General features: G+C 40.2%; 1 protein-coding gene across 2 annotated transcripts in view; it reads left to right on the top strand.

The window, feature by feature from the left end:
• Window positions 1–17,467, top strand: part of LOC145489595 (uncharacterized) — a 38,478-nt gene extending 21,011 nt beyond the window's left edge. Inside the window, exons 25-55 of one of the 2 annotated variants that reach the window (XM_081468580.1) lie at window positions 634–712; window positions 1,067–1,134; window positions 1,314–1,371; window positions 1,685–1,747; window positions 2,247–2,353; window positions 2,713–2,812; window positions 3,184–3,281; window positions 3,992–4,105; window positions 4,185–4,298; window positions 4,525–4,618; window positions 5,390–5,464; window positions 5,904–5,956; window positions 6,217–6,301; window positions 6,465–6,599; window positions 7,924–8,070; window positions 8,447–8,545; window positions 8,815–8,930; window positions 9,539–9,677; window positions 10,215–10,268; window positions 11,060–11,140; window positions 11,260–11,312; window positions 11,662–11,796; window positions 12,409–12,484; window positions 12,622–12,682; window positions 13,033–13,124; window positions 13,828–13,875; window positions 14,177–14,299; window positions 15,232–15,309; window positions 15,529–15,577; window positions 15,872–15,970; window positions 16,860–17,467. In XM_081468580.1, coding sequence (XP_081324706.1) covers window positions 634–712; window positions 1,067–1,134; window positions 1,314–1,371; window positions 1,685–1,747; window positions 2,247–2,353; window positions 2,713–2,812; window positions 3,184–3,281; window positions 3,992–4,105; window positions 4,185–4,298; window positions 4,525–4,618; window positions 5,390–5,464; window positions 5,904–5,956; window positions 6,217–6,301; window positions 6,465–6,599; window positions 7,924–8,070; window positions 8,447–8,545; window positions 8,815–8,930; window positions 9,539–9,677; window positions 10,215–10,268; window positions 11,060–11,140; window positions 11,260–11,312; window positions 11,662–11,796; window positions 12,409–12,484; window positions 12,622–12,682; window positions 13,033–13,124; window positions 13,828–13,875; window positions 14,177–14,299; window positions 15,232–15,309; window positions 15,529–15,577; window positions 15,872–15,970; window positions 16,860–16,990 — 2,824 coding nt within the window. In that variant the 3' untranslated portion in view covers window positions 16,991–17,467. The remainder of the gene's footprint in view (window positions 1–633; window positions 713–1,066; window positions 1,135–1,313; window positions 1,372–1,684; window positions 1,748–2,246; window positions 2,354–2,712; window positions 2,813–3,183; window positions 3,282–3,991; window positions 4,106–4,184; window positions 4,299–4,524; window positions 4,619–5,389; window positions 5,465–5,903; window positions 5,957–6,216; window positions 6,302–6,464; window positions 6,600–7,923; window positions 8,071–8,446; window positions 8,546–8,814; window positions 8,931–9,538; window positions 9,678–10,214; window positions 10,269–11,059; window positions 11,141–11,259; window positions 11,313–11,661; window positions 11,797–12,408; window positions 12,485–12,621; window positions 12,683–13,032; window positions 13,125–13,827; window positions 13,876–14,176; window positions 14,300–15,231; window positions 15,310–15,528; window positions 15,578–15,871; window positions 15,971–16,859) is intronic. The other variant, XM_081468579.1, reaches the window with a different exon arrangement.
• Window positions 17,468–21,590: the final 4,123 nt, after the last annotated feature.

Genomic DNA, 21,590 nt, shown 5'->3' with positions numbered 1-21,590 from the left:
AAAACACAAGTAACAGGGATCTATAGTATTTTGCTGATACACGCGTGTTGTTCTGGTCTTGTCTCCCTTTCTTCCTCCGTGGCATTCAACAATCATATTATGAGCCCGAGTTGGAGGAGCGGTGGCCTCATGGTTAGTGCGCTCGACTCCGGAGCGAGCGGTTCAGGTCTGAGCCCTGGCCGAGGGCATTGTGTTGTTTTCTTGGATAAGACACTTAACTCTCACAGTGTCTCTCTCCACCCAAGGTGTATGAATGGATACCGGCCATATTAATAGTGGGGGTAACCCTGCGATGGACTAGCATCCCAACCAGGGGGGAGTAGAAATACTCCTAGTCGCTTCGTGCTACAGAAACCGGATATGAGCGCCGGCCTGACGGGCCAGTTGGCAGACTTCACCTACATGAAAAAAAATGGTTGATTATCTCTCAGAGAATACGTGGACGAGTAGATTCTCTAATGGTAGCAGTTCGAAGCAATTTTAAGCATTTTTAAGCCAATAGAATAAAACCTGAAAAGGCTTAATTAAGGATACGGGTCTTCCAACAACTCAAAACACCGTTGGAGGTTATATGGAATAACTCATTGTTTCTTGGAATTTCCTTCATTCATGTGGTGTATCTTTTGTTGCCAGGTCTATTGAGCTGGAACCTAAACTGCTGGATGCTTACTGGCACAGACATCTGTTGCATCTGCTACAGGATAATCGAAAGGTAACATGTCCACTGACCTCCTCTCGATTAGTGTTTAAAGACTGTAAACAGACTAGCTTGCAGCGGAGCCTCATGTGCGAGGATATCATTACATGTAATGCCATATGAGATTTGAAGACTCCCTACCTGAGCCTTAAATGCAAGCTTGTTCCAGTGCAATACCGTCCACAAACAGTAAGATTCAGAAGATATCCGCCAGTGCATGGAGAGTTTCTTTCGCCATTTCGAAGACGACCAACAACCACTGCACACTAATGGCTGACAGTGTACGATAATTCAGCCATTAAGATTGCAGTATTTGCTTTAGTATACAAATAGAATTCTACTTATGGTGTTTATTATTGTGTCTTTCAGTCAGCTCTGGATGACTTGTCTTTCATTATCAAGCACAGTAGTACGCAGGCTCGAGCCTTTCGATCCAGGTTTGGGGAATTGTAGAAAGAACAGCTTATGTTTGTATCGTTTTCTTGCAAAACACGACCTAGATTATACTTACAGTTCTCTGACGAACGAGTCGCTCTTGGATTCAATTTCGTGTTTACATGCTCTATCGTAGTTGACAAATGAGTGTATTAAACATCATGTTCGATTTTAACTGCAGGGCAGAATTGTATCGTCTGGAAAATGACGCCACAATGGCCATTGTCAATTACTCTCAGGTATCAATGATCAAGTACACTACAAGAATTCCTTCAGTTTTCTCACTGTTAGTCGAGCAGGCGAGTGCGTAAGCACGCTCAAAAATCACCTTATAGGAGGAAACTCGAATCTCGGAGGTTGAGAGAAATCATTCTTTTTCTTCACGGTCGCTCGCGAGGACGCCCACCTACCAGACTAATCCCTAGAAATATGACGGATTTCTTGAAGTGCTATAAAACCGTGCGTTGACATTTGTTCTAGCTCAGATCTCAAAATATTTGAGTATTCTACCTGCACACAAACTGACCAAAATAATGTGTGATTTGGTTTCAGGCGATTAAGTTGAACCCAGCCGATGCTGAAACCTACTATCAGAGAGCAGCCATGTTTAAAATGGTAACCTCCTTATATTTGCATTGTTATTGAAATGATATGTTTAGAAACACCTCTCTTGTTAACACTTCTTACACTTGAGTGACGTCCTTCAAGCCGAGCAACAACCAATCAGAAACAGTAAACGAATCTCTCTAAAGCTACGTCATCAGTATGGGATTTTTTGAGTTGGTGAGACTTTAGCGCGCGAAGAGAGACGGGCTCTTGTGTTTCCCTCCATCTGGAGTGGGAATAAGAGAGAGGCTGGAAAGGAATTTACACAATGTTGTGACGATACAGGAAAAAATGTCCGAGTTGATGAAAATCTTTATTTTCTTTAACTGCATGCTTAACAGCGTAGTGGAGTTGTAAGGAGAAACTATTTGCTCGTCACTTTAAAGAAGAGAAGGGTTAAGGCACTATTTACTCCGATGACACCGATTAACTTATTAAATACAGCAAGTGTAACAGGAATAACGCATGTTAGTTACTGGCATTTTCTCTAAATGAAACTGTCCTGCAGCGTGGAGACATGATTCTGGCTCTTGAAGATTACAAGATTGCAGCCAAGCTTTTGCCCTCAAAGACGGACGCCATGTTCGAGATGGGACTCTTTCGTTTTAACAACCAGTGAGTGATTCAAAAACATATCTAGTTGTCGCTTTGTTTTCGGCCAATGGAAAACCAAAACTGTGTGGGAGGGTTATGAAATCAAATTAGGTAAACTTGTACCCAATTTCTCAATTAGTGGTTTGTTAAAAAAATGCCCTTTGTTTTAAAACTATGGTACTTAAAGTTCGCTTTTGAACTTTTAGAGAGTACAACTCCGGGACAGTTACTAAACCATACATTTTTAGTCGATTTAGTAATCGTCCGTGCTTTGTATTGTCGAAATATTTCAGTTGTTTCGGTCATCATCATCTTCCAAACATTGTTGTGGTCTGTTTCCGTGATCTTGCGCTAATCACACAGTGTTTCGTTGATCATAGAAACTGGACTGCGGCTCTGAGAGATTTCACCCAACTTCTCCAACAAGACCCAGAAGATTCCAGAGCTTATACCTACAGAGCAAGAGCTCACGCCAAGACGGTATGTAATATAGTCTTGCGTTACAGCTTCAGTCACATCCTTTGAAAATTATGTTAGTACCTACATGCTTATCGTATCTAATAGCATAAAGTCGCTGAGCTTATCCTACAAACGTTTACTCGCTGTTGGCATAAACGGTGATTGAGGTTAAGTGACGAGCCAAAGAAACGACTAACCCTAAGGGTCTCCCCAGCACACCGCCATTTTCTCAGGTTACCTTAAAAGTTTACCCAAGTGTTTTACCCAAGAACACAATGATCCACCACAGAGGGCTCGAACCCGGCCCCGTCGATTCGGAGTCCAGCGCGCTAACCACTGAACCACCGCACTTCCTATAACTTATCAGTGAAAAGTTTTCATGTTTTTTGCAGGGTAATTTTGAGGCTGCATTAAAAGACCTTGCCGCTGCTGTTCATTATGATCCTCAAAATGCCGTCGCATTTTACCACAGGGGCTGTTTACTGAGGAAGTAAGAAGCGTAATTTTGCAGATGTATTTCCTTATTTGTTTCTGTCGTCTCTATGGTTACAACTTTCAATAACTACTTGTGTAACGCGAGTCGAGTAATTGCTCACAGAGACTATCAAAACGGCTGTAATTGCTGAAGAACTCTAAACTGGGTACGCTTAGGAAGTCCCAATTTATTTTAGCCCCCGTCCACTCTACGCTGGAGGAATTTGAAAACGCAGCTTTATTTTTCCGATTAGGCCTACCGTCCATACTAATCCGTCACGAAAAAGGAACTTTTTGAAAACGTACTTCAACTGGAGAAATTTGAGAACGACGGCTTTGCCTTGAAGTGTGGACGAACAATATTTCGAGAACGACGCTTTTTCAAAACGATGACATCACAATGATCATGTGATTTATCTTCCAGAGTTTTTTTTTTTTTTTCAAACACAAATCCAAAATGGCCGATGATTGATGCGTATTTAAATTCCTCCAGCTTAGTGTGGATGGAAAACATCTGATGCGTTTTCAGATGGAAAACGCCGTTTTCAAATTCCCCCGCGTAGTGTAGATGGGGCCTAAAGGGTGGCGAATTCAATATAGGCTCAACATCCGTTTATGGATTTGTATGATGAAAAAAATCAACCACATAAGTGTCACTAAATGCACTATAATGTTTATACGGAAAAAATGTCTCTTAATAATAATCTCGTTTCTTTATGGTTTCAGAGTTCATCCGAGGAGAGCCTTGCAAGATTTCAGTGTGTCTTTGCTTCTTGACAATTCTGAAGAGAACGTCAAAGCGTTTTTGCACCGGGGTATTCTGTACACCGATCTTAAGAGGTAAGGGGCTACGTAGCTTATTTTTGCCGCGTCGAATCCTACAAGACTGGTTACAATGTTTGAATTGGTTGTTTTTCAGATGGGAGGATGCTGTCCCTGATTTCGAAGCTGCTCTTCAGTTGGATTCCGAGTTAGCAAGTGCTCATGTCAACATAGGCCTGATTTACATCATCAAGTATAGCAACTATCACAAGTACGTAAATAAATTAATTATATAAACAGCGGTGTTTTACAAGGATTTTCAACACTGAAAAGCCGTGTAAAATTTTAAGAAAAACCTTCCCCTAGATGGTCAAGCCAGGCGGACAAAATCATTCTTACAGCCGGGAAGTTTGCCCAGTGCCCAACACTCAATTAAACCTCTGGTTTAGTTTGTTTGGCTTCACCAAGTATGTTGTTGTTGTTATATATTTCTATAGGGCTGTTCGCCGGTACACAGGAGCCATTCGGGTTGATCCCACATACATCAGAGCTTATATCTGTCGAGCTGAGGCATACCACAAACTCCACATGGTGGGTATTAAATGATGGTCTAGTTTCGGCCACCTATCATTTGCGTAGTTCTGCGCGAGTTGTGATTCTCCCAATCAGTGTTGTATTCATGCTTGTTCTTTTTCAAGATTTCTGGTCTTTTCTTCTATCTTGACCATTCATAGTATCTTTTACTTGACTTGATACTATCAAGATATCTGAATATCTTTTTCTTTCTTTGAATATATTCAAAAACTAACGAGTATTAATAGTATTTTCTCTCGATCGTATACTTGCATTCCTTTGCCTATTATAATAGGCAAAGGAATGCAAGTATACGATCGAGAGAAAATATTCTTAACTTTCTAAGCAAGAAGAATATTTCTCATTCTACGGGGAGTTTCGTTTGTTCAAAACTATCCAAATACGTTATTTTAAATCATCTTTTCAACGTATTTTGAGTTATTTTGGCCATGTAAAAAATTACTTTTATTAAACTGAAGGGAACCTGAAAATAGTTCTTTACTAAGATAGAAAAACACCAAAGAGATAATAATAATAAACCATAAAGGAACAAGGATGGAGAAGATTAACACGAATTACAAACGACGAACTTGAAAAATGTAGGCTAATATTTTCAAGATGCGCAAACCGTGACGTAAGTCCTTTAAGCAAGAATTTCCTGAGGAAGAGAAGCACCGAAAAGGTGATCAGAATAAATAACGACATTCAACAGTGATAATTATGATTGAGGGAGAGTGGAATGGATTATGAATTTGGTAAACTAATGTTGACAATGTTATCATTTTACAGATTCAAGAGGCAATCCTAGACTACACGAGAGTAATTCACATGAGACCAGACATATCCGACTACCACATGGCCAGAGTAAGTACACGCCTTTGATACATTTAATAAACGAAGCTAACCTAGATTGTAAAGTATCATTAGCGGTGACATAAGTACAACACATCTTGCCTGAACCTGGGAACTAGCTGAGCCTGCAAATAGTCTGCAAGGTTGCTAAGCAGCAACATTCTGACTATGAAACCAAGCTGGCCTGACAGTATGCTCCCTCAGAGCCAACCTCTCGTGCGCTCTCATCAGTTGGAGCTAATTGGAACTTCATTGCATGGCTTTTTCACAGATGGTTTGAGTTCTCGCATCAATTTTCGTCATCGTTTTATCCGGCCTCAAGAATTCTAAACGTTTCCAGATTCAAAAAAGATTTGGCAAAACTGATTCCAGTTCACCGTACAGAATGCCAAGTGCAGTCAAAATCCCTCCCTTTTAAGCTGATACTAATGAACATGGTGTTTGTTTCCAGGGAAAACTGTTACTGGAGCAGAACAAATTAGAGCTGGCAAGTTTTCATGTCAGGTTTGTTTTCCATATTCATCGTAAAGTAAATGGTGCTCGGACCTTCTAATGGTTAAGATCTGTCAAAAAAAAAGTGGTCAGGTGAAAGAAGAGCAACAACAATAGCAACTATTTATTCATCATAGGATAACTTTTACGATAAATTAAGTTACATATACACAAGCAAAAGGAGCAATGGTCCCTTACTAACCTCTGACCAGTATCACGCTCTGTTCCAAGTGTGGTGATTTTTCGTTCAATGGTTCATTATGTTTTATTAGACAAGCCGCTGACCTCAACAGTGGGTTAGGAGCGTCTGCAACTCAACAAGCTGTGGTGCAGAGTTTCTTGAGGAACTTCGACCAGGTAATGTCAATCTTTGAAAGTAAGAAAACTTTTTTTACTAAAATAATCTTTTATTCTGCAGTTATAATTTACTCTTATTCTAAATCTAACTTTTCCAGAGCAGCAAATTAGGCTCCTTAGACTCGTCGTTGATTTTTGTCACAAGTATTTGTTTGACTTGCAGGCCATTGAAGTTCTTGAACGAGCAACTCGTGTGAAACCTGTAGCTCCTTTGTTCATTCTCCTGGGAAAAACCAACATGAAGGCCAAGAGATTTGAAAACGCCATTAGCAGCTTTGAGAGGGCCATCAAGGTCATGGTATGTGACTCGACTTCTCTTTTCTTTCCATGCTGCATGTACACCTCCTGTGAGGCAGAGGAGGAACGTTTTTATTGGACACAAGCTTTTCACCTATGAGCAAAAATGCTTTGATTTCGTTCTAAAACGAAATCCCGGTAATATGGCAAATAGTTCTTACTCTGGGGGAGCAGGGATGGCTCAGTGGCCAGAGTGCTCGCCTCCCACCAATGTGGCCTGGGTTCGATTCCGGTCCGGCGTCATATGTGAGTCGAGTTTGTTGTTGGTTCTCGCCTTGCTCCGAGGGTTTTTCTGCGAGTTCTCCGGGTTTCCTCACTCCTAAATAACCAACACTCCAAATTCTAATTCGACCAGGATAGAAAACCTGCATGAAAACCACCTAAGGCTGATGTGGCTTCCTTTCTAAATATTGTAATTTTAATTTTTAATTTTTAATTAATTGATTTATTTTTTTGTTGTTGTTCTTGAATACCACCCTTTTTCATTACCGTAGAATTCCGAAAGTAACAGCCCCCGTTACATTCGGATTTAGCGGGCAAAAGAAGCCGTTACTTTCGGAATTCTACGGTATTACTTGTATTGCTATCGTTGCTGGCTGAAGTACTCAGTTTGGTTTCACTGAAGAAGCCTCACTATCAGATATTTCTCTTTTGGTTGTGCGCAGAAAACTCCATGCCCTTTTCCTAAATGCGGAAATTAAACACATTATTTCTCGGCCTTTGTGTATTTTCTCCCGCGCCCTTCGTTCTCCTTTCCTCTCTCACCTCTTTCCTCTCTTTCTCCTCTTCTAGTAAGATAGATCGTCATTTCTCAAGCTCACTTTTCAGTCATACCTTGATACTTCTTTCCAGCTGACCTCCGATGGCTCAGCTGTAAGAAGCCTTTTGTTTAAACAAGAAGACCCTTGTACCACAATCAAAGACAGACCGCTATTTTTTGCCACTTATGCATGTACTATTCATTGGTGGAGGTGCGGTGACCTCATGGTTAGTGCGCTCGACTTCGGATCGGGCGGTCCAGGTTCGAGCCTTGGCCAGGGACATTGTGTTGTGTTCTTGGGCAAGACACTTTGCTCTCACAGTGCCTCTCTCCACCCAGGTGCATAAATGGGTACCGGCGAACTTAATGCTGAGGGGTAACCCTGCGATGGACTAGCATCCTATCCCAAGGGGAAGTAGAAATACTCCTAGTGGCTTTACGCTACGGAAACTGGGATAAGCTCCGGCCTGATGGGCCACTTGGCTGGTATGGGTACTTAAAACTTTTATCATTCAAAGCACCTGCACAGTTTCTGATCGTTTGCTCGACTTTCTTCCTTCTGCAGACTCCATGGAATCCTCGCCATGAAATGCCAATAGAAGCTGCGTCTGTTCATTTCCTAATTGGCATGTGTCAATCAGAGCTTGGAAGACCCCTTGGTGCGCTGGATGCTTTCAACAATGCTATACGAGTGAACCCGGATTATGCTGAGGTAACAATATACACTGGATGGTCCCAAGAGGAGCAGTTAGTTACCCTCCCTCCCTCCCCCCTCCCCTACCACACTACCACCACCCCGCCACCCAAATCTCTCGAGTTAATCTTGGAAAATATCGAGTCGATGAGAACAAAAAAGAAAAACATCTAGCGGTTTCATATTATCCTGGCCCCACTTGTTCAAAGGCTGGATAACAAACCACGCTATCCGCTGGATAGTGATTTATCCGGTGGATAGCGTTATCCAGCCTTCGAACTACTGAAGCCTGATTTACCATTGAATTCTCAGAACGAAGATTGCAAGAGACGTGTAGCACCCAGAAAGGAGAATTGATATTTCTAACTGAAGGTATATTAACTTCCTTTCTAAGGCTTTCTACCAGCGCGGACTCACTAAAATGAAGCTGAAACACGCCAAAGGAATCCACGATTTTAACCGAGCACTGGCCATCAATCCCACTTTATTCCAGGTAAGTCGACGATGTGGAAAGACTCGAATATTGTCGTGTTTAGAAAGTGTTAGATTTTTCACACAAAACAATCACTTCTAATGTAAGCGCGCATTTTTTTTAAACGCGCTTCTCCCACACGGAAAATAAACCCACCAAAAAATCTTTGAAACAAAAATCAACCCTGAAAGACGTAATTAGTTTTGGATATAAAGAATAAGGATACCATGCATTCCTTCAATACAAAATCAATAAATCTCTAAATGAGTTTTATTTGGTTTTTGTGTCAGGCATTTTTGAGTCGAGCAGCGTACTATGGTATGAAAGGACGGTACAGCAAAGGAATCATGAGTTGTAACGAGGCCATCAAACTACAGCCTCGCAGTGTCAGGGCTTATCTTTACAGGTTTGGACTCTCTCTCTTCAGCCTCCAGTTTTCCTAGATTATTTAACTTGAAAAGTTAGGAAGTTGCTGTCTGCATAATGCAGATGACAAAGACTGAGTAATGGGTCTGAAGTGGTCGTCTTTTGGAACTTAAAAGAAAGAAAGCGCAATAAAAGTGTTCGAGTTACCTTGCGATAAAGCTGATCATTATGATTTTGTGTTTTATGGGACTGACTACTTTTAAGAAGTGCAATTTTCATTACCTTCGGATACATTTACAGGCTCTTTTTTATTCTAAAGTGACATATTTCTTATGTGGAAAATAGCTTTATGTGAAGTAAATATATGATTGTAGTAGACATACATTTAGCTTTTAGCTAAATAGTTTAGGGAAGGAGTTCTTTGAATAAACACAGCATTGGTAAAGCGAACCAGTTGGCTATTTACAAAGCGTGTTTATCGGGCAGTTTCTGGAGATAATGAAAACAAATCATAATATACCTAGAGGAAGCGGAGTGGATTTCTAATTGAGCTCTTAAACTCCGGATCTGATCGCTGCGCCGCGAGGACACCAGGTTGTGGAAAGTTAGCAGTGATTCTATGCTGAAATTTTGTTTGACAACTTGTAGGGGAGCCTTAAAGTACAACATCAAAGCTTACAGTCTTGCTGTGAAAGATCTCACAGAAGCTGTAGCAATCGACTGCAAATGTTCACTGGCTTACTTCAACCGAGCCGTGTGCTACCATGAAATGAGATTCTTTCAGAAGGTTAGTACAACTCACTAAAAACGTACTCAATAGTTTTTGTTGGTTTGGGTTTGTCTAAAGAAGAGTAAGTTGTCAAAATCTGCATTAACTTGCCAGAAATTTCGGTCGATTTTAATTTCGGACAAAAGAAGTATCCGAAAATAAAACCGTCCGAAATTTTTAAGCGTCCGAAATATTTGTAGTACAATGTGAAACGTAAGTAACTCCGTCCAAATCTCTTAGTTCCCTTATGATTGAGCGAACTTTAGTTGACACACTGCTTGAGATACGTAATGACTTGATAGATCTGATTTGTGTTATTTTCTCGTCGGTGTATCTGTAAAACCTTGAAGGTGCTTTAAAACTATTACCTTTTGATGTTTTTTCAGTCTAAGTTTCAAGAAAGTGTCCGAAATTTTTGTCCGAAATTTGTCCGAAATGAGGTAAAAAGTGTCCAAAAATTAAAAGCCCGAAATAGTGCGAAATTGTTTGCAAGTGATGTATACGACAACGCTCTCCGCGAAACATTCCGAACATTCCATTTGTGATTTTCTACAGGCGCTGATGGATTATGGAACTGTCATGTTACTTGAAGACACTCCAAACATTAAGGTGAGTGAGGTTGAATCATGGACGGTAGGAATAGGTTAGGGTTAACCTGTGGTGAACTTGCATCCCATTCGGAAGGGATTCCACAACTCCTGGGCTGGGTTGTTCAAAGGCCGATTAAGCTAACCGAGGATCAGCGAGAATTTTGATATCAGATTTGTGACGTTTTTTTTATTATTTTTGGAGCGGGGTGGGGGGGGGGGGGGGTGGTCTGTTTATATTGTGGTCCTTCAGTTTTGAGTTTGAATATTCTCAAACCACACAAAACATAAGCAGTGAGAAACAATTTTCATCAATGAAAATTAACTTTTAACCCTTGGTTAGTGATAACCGGCTTTCGAACAATTCGGACCTGGTTGTTTCATGCTACAAATACCCGAAGTTACTTAGTGCCACTTAGCTTGTCCAGTCTCCTACAGATAGAAACAAACTGCTTAACCTTGAGCTCATGTCGTATTAACTAAGCAACTCTACTCGAATTAGGAAAACGTTCTGATCCGTGTCGCTGTGAATGATTCTTTCGAAGGGTTCCATGACCACGGGATAATCACAGGCCTTCATTTGGTACAAACGTGCATGGATAAATCTAGTTTAGGCAAAATTGAAAAAAATAGCTTCATTTTCTTGTTGTACAGACTAAATACTAAAACATCGTAAATGAATGGTGGTTATCCCCACTTGCCCCGATCCGTCGCACATCTTGGCTCGGTTACCGAGAGAGTGGCGGAAATCAAGCTTATTTCACAAAGGCAATTCCTCAATGTTGTTTTCCTTTTCTATATGTCTTAATCCAGGTTCTACAGAATCGAGGATTGCTGTATTACGAAATAGATGACATGGAAAACGCTCTTCAAGATTTTCTGGCTGCAGCTAAGGTACATAAACACGTACGTTATTGCTGGAAATAATTTTTTCTCGCTTGTCCAGTCTTTTTACTGGCGGGACCTCTACTCGTGTGCATATAATTCACTGTTATGGTTTGTTGCTTTCTAAGGTTTCTCCGCAGAACCCTCATATTCGTCACACCTTGGGTCTGTGTTACCACAGGTAAGCAAATCTTAAGCGCAAATATTTCGATCAGTGAAAATTGTCTCCGTGTCGGTAAAATGTCGGGGATTTTTGTTTTCACGCCGCGGGTGACGACCAAAAACAACTGGTTCATCACCGTTACTTGGGTCAGGTTAAAAGGTTTTCAAAATTCAAAGCGATGAAAACCAGAAGTTGTGTTGTGTTTCTTCCCTTACAGTCAAAACCCAGGTTTTATTTAATTATTTTCGCTTTCCTTAATTCTGAGGGCAGTTTTAAGGACTCTGAAGAAACTGCATTTAGAACAGAGATGAACTTGGCGAATCTTTCGTCAATGAAAATATTGTTACGTTCTCATTGTTTCTTTTAGGTTAAACCGCCTGGAGGAAGCCGTGTCTTCATACAACGATGCTCTGCGTATCGATCCGTTCTTTGTCGAGGCTTATAATGGCCGAGGAAATGCACTGATGGACTTTGGACACGAAGACGGCACCGTACTTGGAAGGTGAGTAAACGTCATTGAACGCCCGTCTTCATGTTATTCTGAACGAGCGAACGAACGAACGAACGAACGAACGAACGAACGAACGAACGAACGAACGAACGAACGAACGAACGAACAACGTAACGAGCGGATGAACGAAGGAATGAACGAACGAACGAACGAACGAACAAACGAACAAACGAACAAGCGAGCGAGCGAACGAACGAACTAACGAGCGGATGAACGAAGGAATGAACGAACGAACGAACGAACGAACGAACGAACGAACGAACGAACGAACGAACGAGCGAGCGAGCGAGCGAACGAACGAACAACGTAACGAGCGGATGAACGAAGGAATGAACGAACGAACGAACGAACGAACAAACGAACAAACGAACAAGCGAGCGAGCGAACGAACGAACTAACGAGCGGATGAACGAAGGAATGAACGAACGAACGAACGAACGAACGAACGAACGAACGAACGAACGAACGAACGAACGAACGAACGAACGAACGAACGAACGAACGAACGAACGAACGAACGAACGAACGAACGAACGAAATAATGTATGACTAACCAGATAGAGATAAAGCTGAAAACTTCACGTTTTTGCACTTGTGTTTCAGGCATGATTATTTGAAGGCTCTTCACATGGACCCACTCTGTTTATCTGCACGAGTTAACTTGGGCTACAACCTGCAAGTAAGCAATGAAAAACAGTCCGGCTTTGTAAGTGCAAGTTGAGAAATTGCTCCACTGGCATGGCTGGTCACCTGAGTGAGTGTTTGATCCATTAATTTATTCCTTGGAAATTTTTTTTTTGTCGTCTTCTTATTTAGGTGGAGGGGAAGTTCCAGGCAGCGTGGAGCCAATTTTCCGCAGCAATAACCATTGATTCAGGTCAGCTATGTTTGAAAATTAATCAACGACTTGAAATGTCTTAGCCGAGCAAAAAAATACTTAGAGAAATGGCATGTTGTTAAAATCATAGTAAACATTTACTATACCCCGGTTGACAACGTTATATTTTTTTTTCTCCTTTAGAACAAAGAAAAAGTCTATATGTAATCTAAATGCTTTACTTCAATTTACAAGGAACAGTTTTAAGCTTTTTAACATACATCGTATTAAAGCGCATTTTAATCATACGCATAAAATTTGGGCTATACAAATTTCAATTCTATAATTGTTAAAGAAAACATCAGGAGCCAGGTTAGCAAACAATGTTTTTGTAATTTCTATTTTCGCAGGATGTCAGTCAGCTCTAGAAGGACGAGCTGTGGTAAATCTACAGATGGGTAACACGTTTGGTGCCTTTGTTGATATGAATGAAGCCATTAAGGTATAGGATTATAAACTAGCGGCTCTGAGTTACAGTCTGCTGGTTACGTATATTTTAGTTGGACATGGCTAATTCTGTGAATGATCTGGACAGAGTTATTATGTTAAACGTCGGGCTGAGTGCGAGTTGTTTCACTATCAGCATGACACCAAGAGGATACACCATGTCCATTAGTAACGTCTTTGACGTTAAAAGGGGGCTGTTTGCGTATTTTCCCCCACCGTTTTTTTTTATCAGTGGCAAAGATGGCGCAAAATGCAGTGTTTGGTCGAAAATCAGCAATAATTACCAGGTGTCGTAAATTTGCTCTTACATTGAACACTTTAGAAAGCTGACATGACATTTCGAGCGTGTTTGGAAACTGCTCTGGTAGAAGGGAGGTTTCCCACTGAGGAGACTCTCATGTGCAATGGGTGGGATACGTGTCGTATATTTTTGGAATGTAACTGGCGGATTTTGTTATCATTTGGGAATATCAGGATGTAACGGCAATGATTTTACCCAGGGGGTATGTTTTGGGGTTGCACACTAAGAGGGTCAAATAAAGCTTGAACCTCGTCTAGATTGGTCTCCTTTGGGTATTTAATTCAAATTTGTCGATGGGCTTCCCTATCCCTTTTAACATGGGTTTCGCGATGGTACAACATCCCAACTTTGTATGAAAACTATTGAAGCTAACTATTTGCCTTACGTTTTTGATCAGATTTCAAAGACTGCAGAGCTGTTGACCAATCGTGGAGTTGTGCAGCAGGTAAACCGAGTGAAACACTCTGTGATAATAACTGACTACAGTAATGAAAGAAGATGAAACGGTTAGGTTGTTGACATTGTTTTAGATAACTTTGCCATTTGGGGAATTGTGGGATGTGAGTGTTTACTTGGTCGATCAGGGAGTTTCACCGTTGGAGAAAGCATGCTAGGTAATTTCTTCATTTTGTGGTGACCAGTGACGTATAAAACAAAGCATCCACAGACAATAATTGACACCCACAGTAAAACAACAGCAGCAAGTTAACCAGACTTTGCTGCTTTGTTTTCTTATTTATTTCCAGTTCATGGGTGACTTCGTTAACGCCATCCGTGATTATCAAGCGGCAGTCAAAACCGATCCATCTTATGCACTGGCTTACTACAATGCAGCTAATGTGTACTTCAGACAGAGACAGTTCAAACAGGTCAGTTGGGTGCGGGTGTGAACATTAAAAGGGTGAAACCAATGTTAACGTTAAGGGACTTAAAAGCCGACACTGAGTTAGTTGCCAAAGATTTTCAGGGTTCTTTTTTTCACAAAAGAACTTACTGGATTCGGGCCCCTGGAACCTAGTCGTGTGGGTACGGAAATGGATTCAAACTTGAAGAAAGGCCTGGAAATTTTAGCCGAGAAAAACGTCCATGTGGGAACGCAAAGTTTTCATCTTTTCAAATGATTCTCATATGTTCCAGAACCTTTTCAGAAATTTAGTTCATATTTCAAATTTTGTCTGATCGTGCAAACCAAATTACCATTCCCAACGTTTGTTTTCTTCTTCTTCTTTGGTGGGAGAGGAGGGGGGGAGGGGAGGGTGGGGCAGAAGTGAGAATAGTACGATTCCTGTTGAGAATTCTGTGTTGTGTTCTTTGCCAAAATAATTTCCTCGCAGATGTAGTATGAGTAATTTCCTGGTATTTAAATACTGAGGAACGAACTTCAAATCATAGACTTGACTTAGTTCAATAGACCATTTTACATCGTAGCGAGGCTAGAGTTGACCTTGTTTTGATACAGACCTCACTGCTTTTGTTGTGTAAAACAAGTTGTTCTGATGCTAACTAGTTGCATTTACATGACAAAAGCAGTGAGGTCTGTATCAAAACAAGGTCAACTCTAGCCTCGCTGCCATACAAAGGCCAGGTCACTGAGCAGACAACTGTAAAATTATTATTGTTGATTTTTATTCTCGAGGAAGGGGGAGGGGAGGGAGAGTAATAAGTTGTCACCCATTACTTTGATAAACAGCATTTCTCGTTTACTCCATGTAACCGGTACATTACGTTCCATCTGGAGCTTACCGTTCATGGACTAAGCCTGGTTATAACGGTCGTTCTGTTTTCTGTTTTCTGATTAAAGGCACTCAGTTACTACAACAAAGCACTGTCGTGGTATGCTGAAGATGAGTCCGCGGTACTGAACCGAGCCATAACCAAGGTACGTCACATTATTCGGCGGTCACACATGTAGCGCGCGTGCAGTTCCCGCCAGACCTGCTGTTACCAAATGCGAAGATGCCTCAAATTTATGAAATCCTATACTTTGAAAAACATAAATTCTATAAGACATTTACAACTGTGATCAGCGGATTTACTTTTATAGAGGTGCATCAGGCTAGTGAAATGTCAATGTTATTAACATTTCGTCTCTATATAGGTGATGATGAAAGACTCCAGAGGTGCAATACAAGATTTTAATCGGGCAGGTAGGAAATAAACTCAGAATTTGTCATTGTCAATTTCGATGGGGGCTGTCCGATTGGACCTCTTTTTGGGGGTACTAATCTGATCCATTCGTGTGTATGCAGGTAGAGTTTTTCTTTTAACTCTTGATATCTTTTTGTTGGCTTCTAATCTACCCAGCCAATCAAAATGGAGCAAGAAAACACCTCTCTGTGTGACTGACACTTTCTCTATTTTTTTTTTTTGTTTTTTTCAATTTTCCGGTAGCTCTTGTTACAATGATAGCTATTACAATTTCATTTCTATTCTGTTAACAGTGGAGCTGAATCCGTATGCGGCTCATGTGTACTTTAACCGTGCAAACCTGTATGCTTCATTGAGGAAATACAAAGATTCAGAGGACGACTATACAAGAGGTAAATAGCAACCCACCTACCCACCCTTCCCATTGCGTACATCTGTCCTTTCACCTGGTCTGATTTCGCGCTGTATTATCATCGAAGAACAGTTGGCAACTTGAAAGAGGTAGTCCCAACAGTGATCACATGTTAGATTCTCCTTATTATATGAATAGACAGTCAAGTAGACAGGTGATGAGAATAAAGATAACCATCATGTCTTGATGTACCACCAACATCGCAATGAGTAAGGAGAATTGATATTTCGAATTCAGAACTCAGAATATCCAAAAATAACCAGAAGTTTAGCTTCTCGCCAAGTGATGCTTCAAAAATTTTAAAACGGATCCGTGAGTTCGCTCGTCACATTTGATGTAATGGCTTGAGCTACTTCAACGTAAGTAATACATTGTTAATAGTGAGGATGAAAGTTAAGAGAGTTAAACCACTAGAAAGGCCTTATTCGCAAGGGTACCCCTTATGCGTGGTACCCAGGTCTTTTACGGATAATGTTCCCACGCGCGCACGTTGCGTGGGTGTTTTTTTGGAGTATGAAAGTGCGTGCTGGGTCGCTTTGGCTGTCCACCTGATCAAAATTTGCATCACATTGGGATAAACTATTTCTTAGCCTCTTACGCAGACGCTCTATGGACGCATCACGCAAGCTTTCTTCCGTCACGTGGAGGAGTGCGTGAAGAGAAGTGAGAACGTCACGCACTCCTCCTCGTCGGGGAGGAAAGCTTGCGTGATGAGAAGAACGTTCGCGAAGGAGGCTAGCTGTTTCTCCACCAGTAACTAGCTAAACATGACTTGAGGGGGATTAAGGCTCTCTTATCCTTCTTCCTTCCTTGAGTGTGAGAATTATTGTTATTTTTTGATCGTTCTTTATTAATTCATTATTTCACAGCCTTGAGTCTCAAACCCGGAGATGCTCTTGTCTACAAAAGGCGAGCTGATGTTCTTGGTAAACAAGGCAAAAAAGTGGCCGCTATCGAGGACTACAAACGAGCAATAGTCATCCAGACAAGAAAACAGTGACACGTCAAGAAGTTGCGTCTTCAAATTCAATGTTACTCCCAGTGAGGTCTACTATGTTTCTTCGCGATGTGAAGAACATTTCTCGTTTATGATTTAAGTGTTCATTGTTGTCAGTGCTAGCTAGACAGCAAGATACCTCCAACTGAGTTTTAAACAAACAGACACTGAGCTACAAGGTTGGTATTTCAACAAAAATGTAAATGAAACTACAGTTTGTAAATAAGAGTTTGTGAATAAGAGTTTTTAACCATGAACAGCATTGTTTTAACAGAATTGTAAAAAGCTTTTTATTTATTTTTTCATTAAAAACAAGTTTTTCTTTCAATTATTGGTGTAAATGCTCCTTCAGAGAAAAAGAGTTAAAAAAATTACTTGTGGTGAGTAATGTTTTCAAAGACGAGAAATCTAAATGAAATACTTGTGGCTTCAATATGAACCAGTAAATTATCAAAAAATGGAATAAAGAAATAATTTTCTTGACTATTACAGTTTCCATAAAATAAAGTTCGGCTTTGTCAAAGATAAAAAATGCTCCTTTACAAAGTTTCGTTTTGCCTTGGTTTCAAAGCGAGTCCTGATGAACTCAGGTTGATATGCATCAAGATGAACATGAAAGAAGGCACATGGGCTCGACCATGACTCTCTTTTCCAAATATGACTCGTTTTTCCAAGTGCGACCCATTTTTCTAAGTGTTCCAAATGTGACACATTTTTCCAAATTTCACCTATCTTTCCAAGTGTTACCCTTTTTATCCAAGTTTGAGCCTTATTTCCAACTTTCTCCCTTTCTTTCCAACTGTGGCCCATTTTTCCAAATGTGATCCATTTTTCCAAGTATGACCCATTTTTCTAAGTCTCACCGTTTTTTCCAAGTGTGACCCGTTGTTCCAAGTTTGACCTTTTTTCCAAGTGTGACTCTTTTTTCCAAGTGTGACCCGTTTTTCCAAATGTGACCCGTTTTTCTAAGAGTAACCCATTTTTCCAAGTGTGACTCTCTTTTCCAAGTATTATCTATTTTTCCGAATGTGACCCATTTTTCCAACATTGATCCTTATTTCCAAGTTTGTCCAACTTTTTTCCACGTGTGACCCATTTTTCCAAGTGTGACCCATTTTTCCATGTGTGACCCATTTTTCCAAGTGTGACCAATTTCTCCAAGTGTGACCCGTTTTTCCAAGTGTGACCCATCTTTCCAAGTGTGACCCACATTTCAGTTTGACTCATTTTTCCAAATGTGACTCAGTTTTCCAAATGTGACTCATTTTTTGAGTGACTCATTTTTTAAGAGTGACCCATTTTTTCCAAGTTTCACCCATTTTTCCAAGTGTTACCTATTGTTCCATGTGTAACTTATTTTTCCAAGCGTGATTCTTTTATCCAAATGTGACTGGTTTTTCCAAGTGTGACCCACTTTTCTAGGTGTGACACATTTTTCCAAATTTAGTCTATTGGTGCAAGTAACCCATTTTCCAAGTGTGTCCCCCTTTTTTTCCAAGTCTGAGCGACACAAGTGTGACCCACTTTTCCAAGTGTGACTCATTTTCCCAAGTGTTACCCTTTTTCCAACAGTGACCTATTTTTTCAAGTGTGATCCATTTTTCCAAATATGACCCATTTTCCCAAGTGTGACCCATTTTTCCAAGTGTGACCCATTTCTCCGGGTTTGACCTTTTTTCCAAGTGTGACCCATTGTTCCAAATGTGACTCAAGGTGTGACTCTTTTTTTTTCCAGTTTGACCCGTTTTTCCAAGTATGACCCAGAGTTTCAAGGGTAACCCACTTTTCTGAGTGTGACCTATTTTTCCAAATGTGGCCCATTTTCCAAGTGTGACTCATTTTTTCAATTGTGATCCTTTTTTCCAAGTTTGACCCTTTTATTCAAGTGTGATCCATTTTTCCAAATATGACCCATTTTCCCAAGTGTGACCCATTTTTCCAAGTGTGACCCATTTCTCCGGGTTTGGCCTTTTTTCCAAGTGTGACCCATTGTTCCAAATGTGACTTAAGGTGTGACTCTTTTTTTTTCCAGTTTGACCCGTTTTTCCAAGTATGACCCAGAGTTCCAAGGGTGACCCACTTTTCTGAGTGTGACCGATTTTTCCAAATGTGGCCCATTTTCCAAGTGTGACCCCTTTTTTAAGTGTGACCCATTTATCAAGTGTGATCTGTTTTTATAAGTCTGACCCTTTCTTCCAAATGGGACCCATTTTCCCAAGTGTGACTTATTTTTCCAAATGTGACCCTTTTTTCTAAGTGTGATTAATTTTTGCAAGTGTGACCCATTTTGCCACTTGTATTTCCAAGTGTGAGCTATTTGAATGTGACTCATTTTTCCAAATGTGACCCATTTTCTGAAGTGTTACCTATTACTCCAAGTGTGACCCTTTCTTCCAAGTGTGACCCATTTTTCCAATTGTGACCCATTTTTCCAAATGTGACTCATTTTTCCAAATGTGACCCATTTTTCCAAATGTGACGAATTTTTCCAAATATGACCCATTTTTCCAAATGTGACGCATTTTTTCCAATGTGACCCATTATTCCAAATGTGACCTATTTTTCCAAGTGTTACCTATTGCTCCAAATGGGACCCATTTTTCAAGTGTTGCCTATTATTCCAAATGTGACCTATTTTTCCACTTGTTTTGGAAAACGGAAAGGAATCACTTTCGATGAACTCTCGTGGTTTATGAAGCCATTCGTTCGACACCGCGAATCAAGTTTGGCTCGGATCGAGCAACGGTCCAGAACATGCATTTGCCGCCATGCTCCAGTTCGCGCCACTCGTTCTTTGATCGATGCAAATACAGCGAAGCCTCTGGTTGTAACATTAACTGCTTAAACGTTTTTAACCAGGCCATATATGGTTGGTGATTTGATTTACCGCATTAAATTATTCTGTCAAATGTTAAACGGCTCATACACCACAAACACCCTAAAATTGTGCAGTAATGACAGATTTGTAATCTGATTAGCACAAGCACCGTGACGTTACCAGATGTTAGAACCTATGTCCTGTTGGGTATTTTAGAGTCTCATGAATCTCGTCATAAAACATTGTTACCAAAAATATTCGCGAACAAATTTGTTGCTTTTCAAAAATGTGTAGCTCTAATTGTTTGATTTTTCTAAATAATACGATTGCTTTCTTCTGCAACTGGCAGACATTGTTACTAAAAGTATTCACTATTACATCTTCGATTTTCAACACTTACTGCTCCAGCGATCTGATTCTTTGAAAATTTATCACTATCGTTTGTACTCACTAATTATATCTATTACGGACGAATGCAGCTTCAATTGTCAGATTCTTCTTAAATTTACCGGTATCATTTTGCTGCGGACAAAAATCTACCAACAATTGCTTTTCAAAGCCACAGTTTCAGTTGTCTGATTCTTGTAAAATGTTATTGCTTTCATTCGCAAATGACAAAGTTCTAATGAAAAAAATATTTAACTGAAACCATAGAATTTATAGTTACACATTTTGAAGCTTGATAACCAGACCTAAACCTTTAACACCTCGCTGGAAGTAATTTCTAGAAGATAACTAAGCAAGCCATGAACATTTTTTCAATTGCCTTATAATTTTTCATCTTGGTTAAAAGTGACGAAAGGTCTAAAATGTTTCAAACGTTGGGACTAGATTGAAGTTTTCGTAGTTTTTTTATTTTTATTTCACAGGAGACAAACATTTACTGGACTCAAAAATCTTAGTTTTAAAAAGTTCAAATGATTGGTATAAAAATTGTTCGTCAGTTTGTGTTAAGGATGGTATATGTTGATATTTTTAGGCGGGAAAAATAAGAGGGGGCACCCCCTTAAAATGTTTGTCAAAAACGTTCCCAGGGAAAACGTTGTGCAAATGTTTTCCAATTTTCCCGCCAAAAGTCTTAGTATATAGACGGCAAATTTTTTGACGACACCTTTGTAATTAATTTAATTGAATTTCAATCAACTAAGCATGATTTGTCAGTTAGAATTTGCAATCATCGGTCGTTTGTCAGTACCGATGTCGAGATTGAAGCATGATTTGTTAGTTAAAACTAGGAATGATCTGTCAGTCGTCAGGAAGAATTTTCAGATCAAAGCATGATTTGTACTCCCCATTTAGCTTCACTCCACCCTTGGACGAAATTTATCTGTCTTCGCACGGCTCTCCTGTTTTCCAAAGCCAAGCCTTTTACAGTGAGACTTCTGGATGCGGGCCACTTGGAACAATTGATAGCGATATTTTTTTCTGAAATAAACCAGTAACATTGAAGAATACGAACAATAGTTCTTAACAAAATTGAAAACCCAACAAAGTGCGAAGTGTTTCGAACCTCTCAGGAAACTTTGTCATTTGTCGATTTGCTAGTTTCGATCCTTAATTGTATATGCTTATCCATGATCAACGGTTTCGGTTTAGTTGTCGCAAAATGACTTTTGAACTGAGCTTAACTTTCGAACATGACATGAAGATTTACAACTATGATAATTCGCCGTCAAGAACTGAATCTCTAAGACTGTATATTACACAGAGGAGTCGACAGTGTTTTCACTTGCCGTCACGAGAAGCTACCAATCCATTGTTGTCAGCTACAGTTTTCATTGGTTA

This window comes from Orbicella franksi, chromosome 6 (genome assembly GCF_964199315.1).
Source record: "Orbicella franksi chromosome 6, jaOrbFran1.1, whole genome shotgun sequence".
In the NCBI taxonomy this organism is placed as follows: Eukaryota; Metazoa; Cnidaria; class Anthozoa; order Scleractinia; family Merulinidae; genus Orbicella; species Orbicella franksi.
This window is presented reverse-complemented; position numbering and strand designations above follow the sequence as displayed.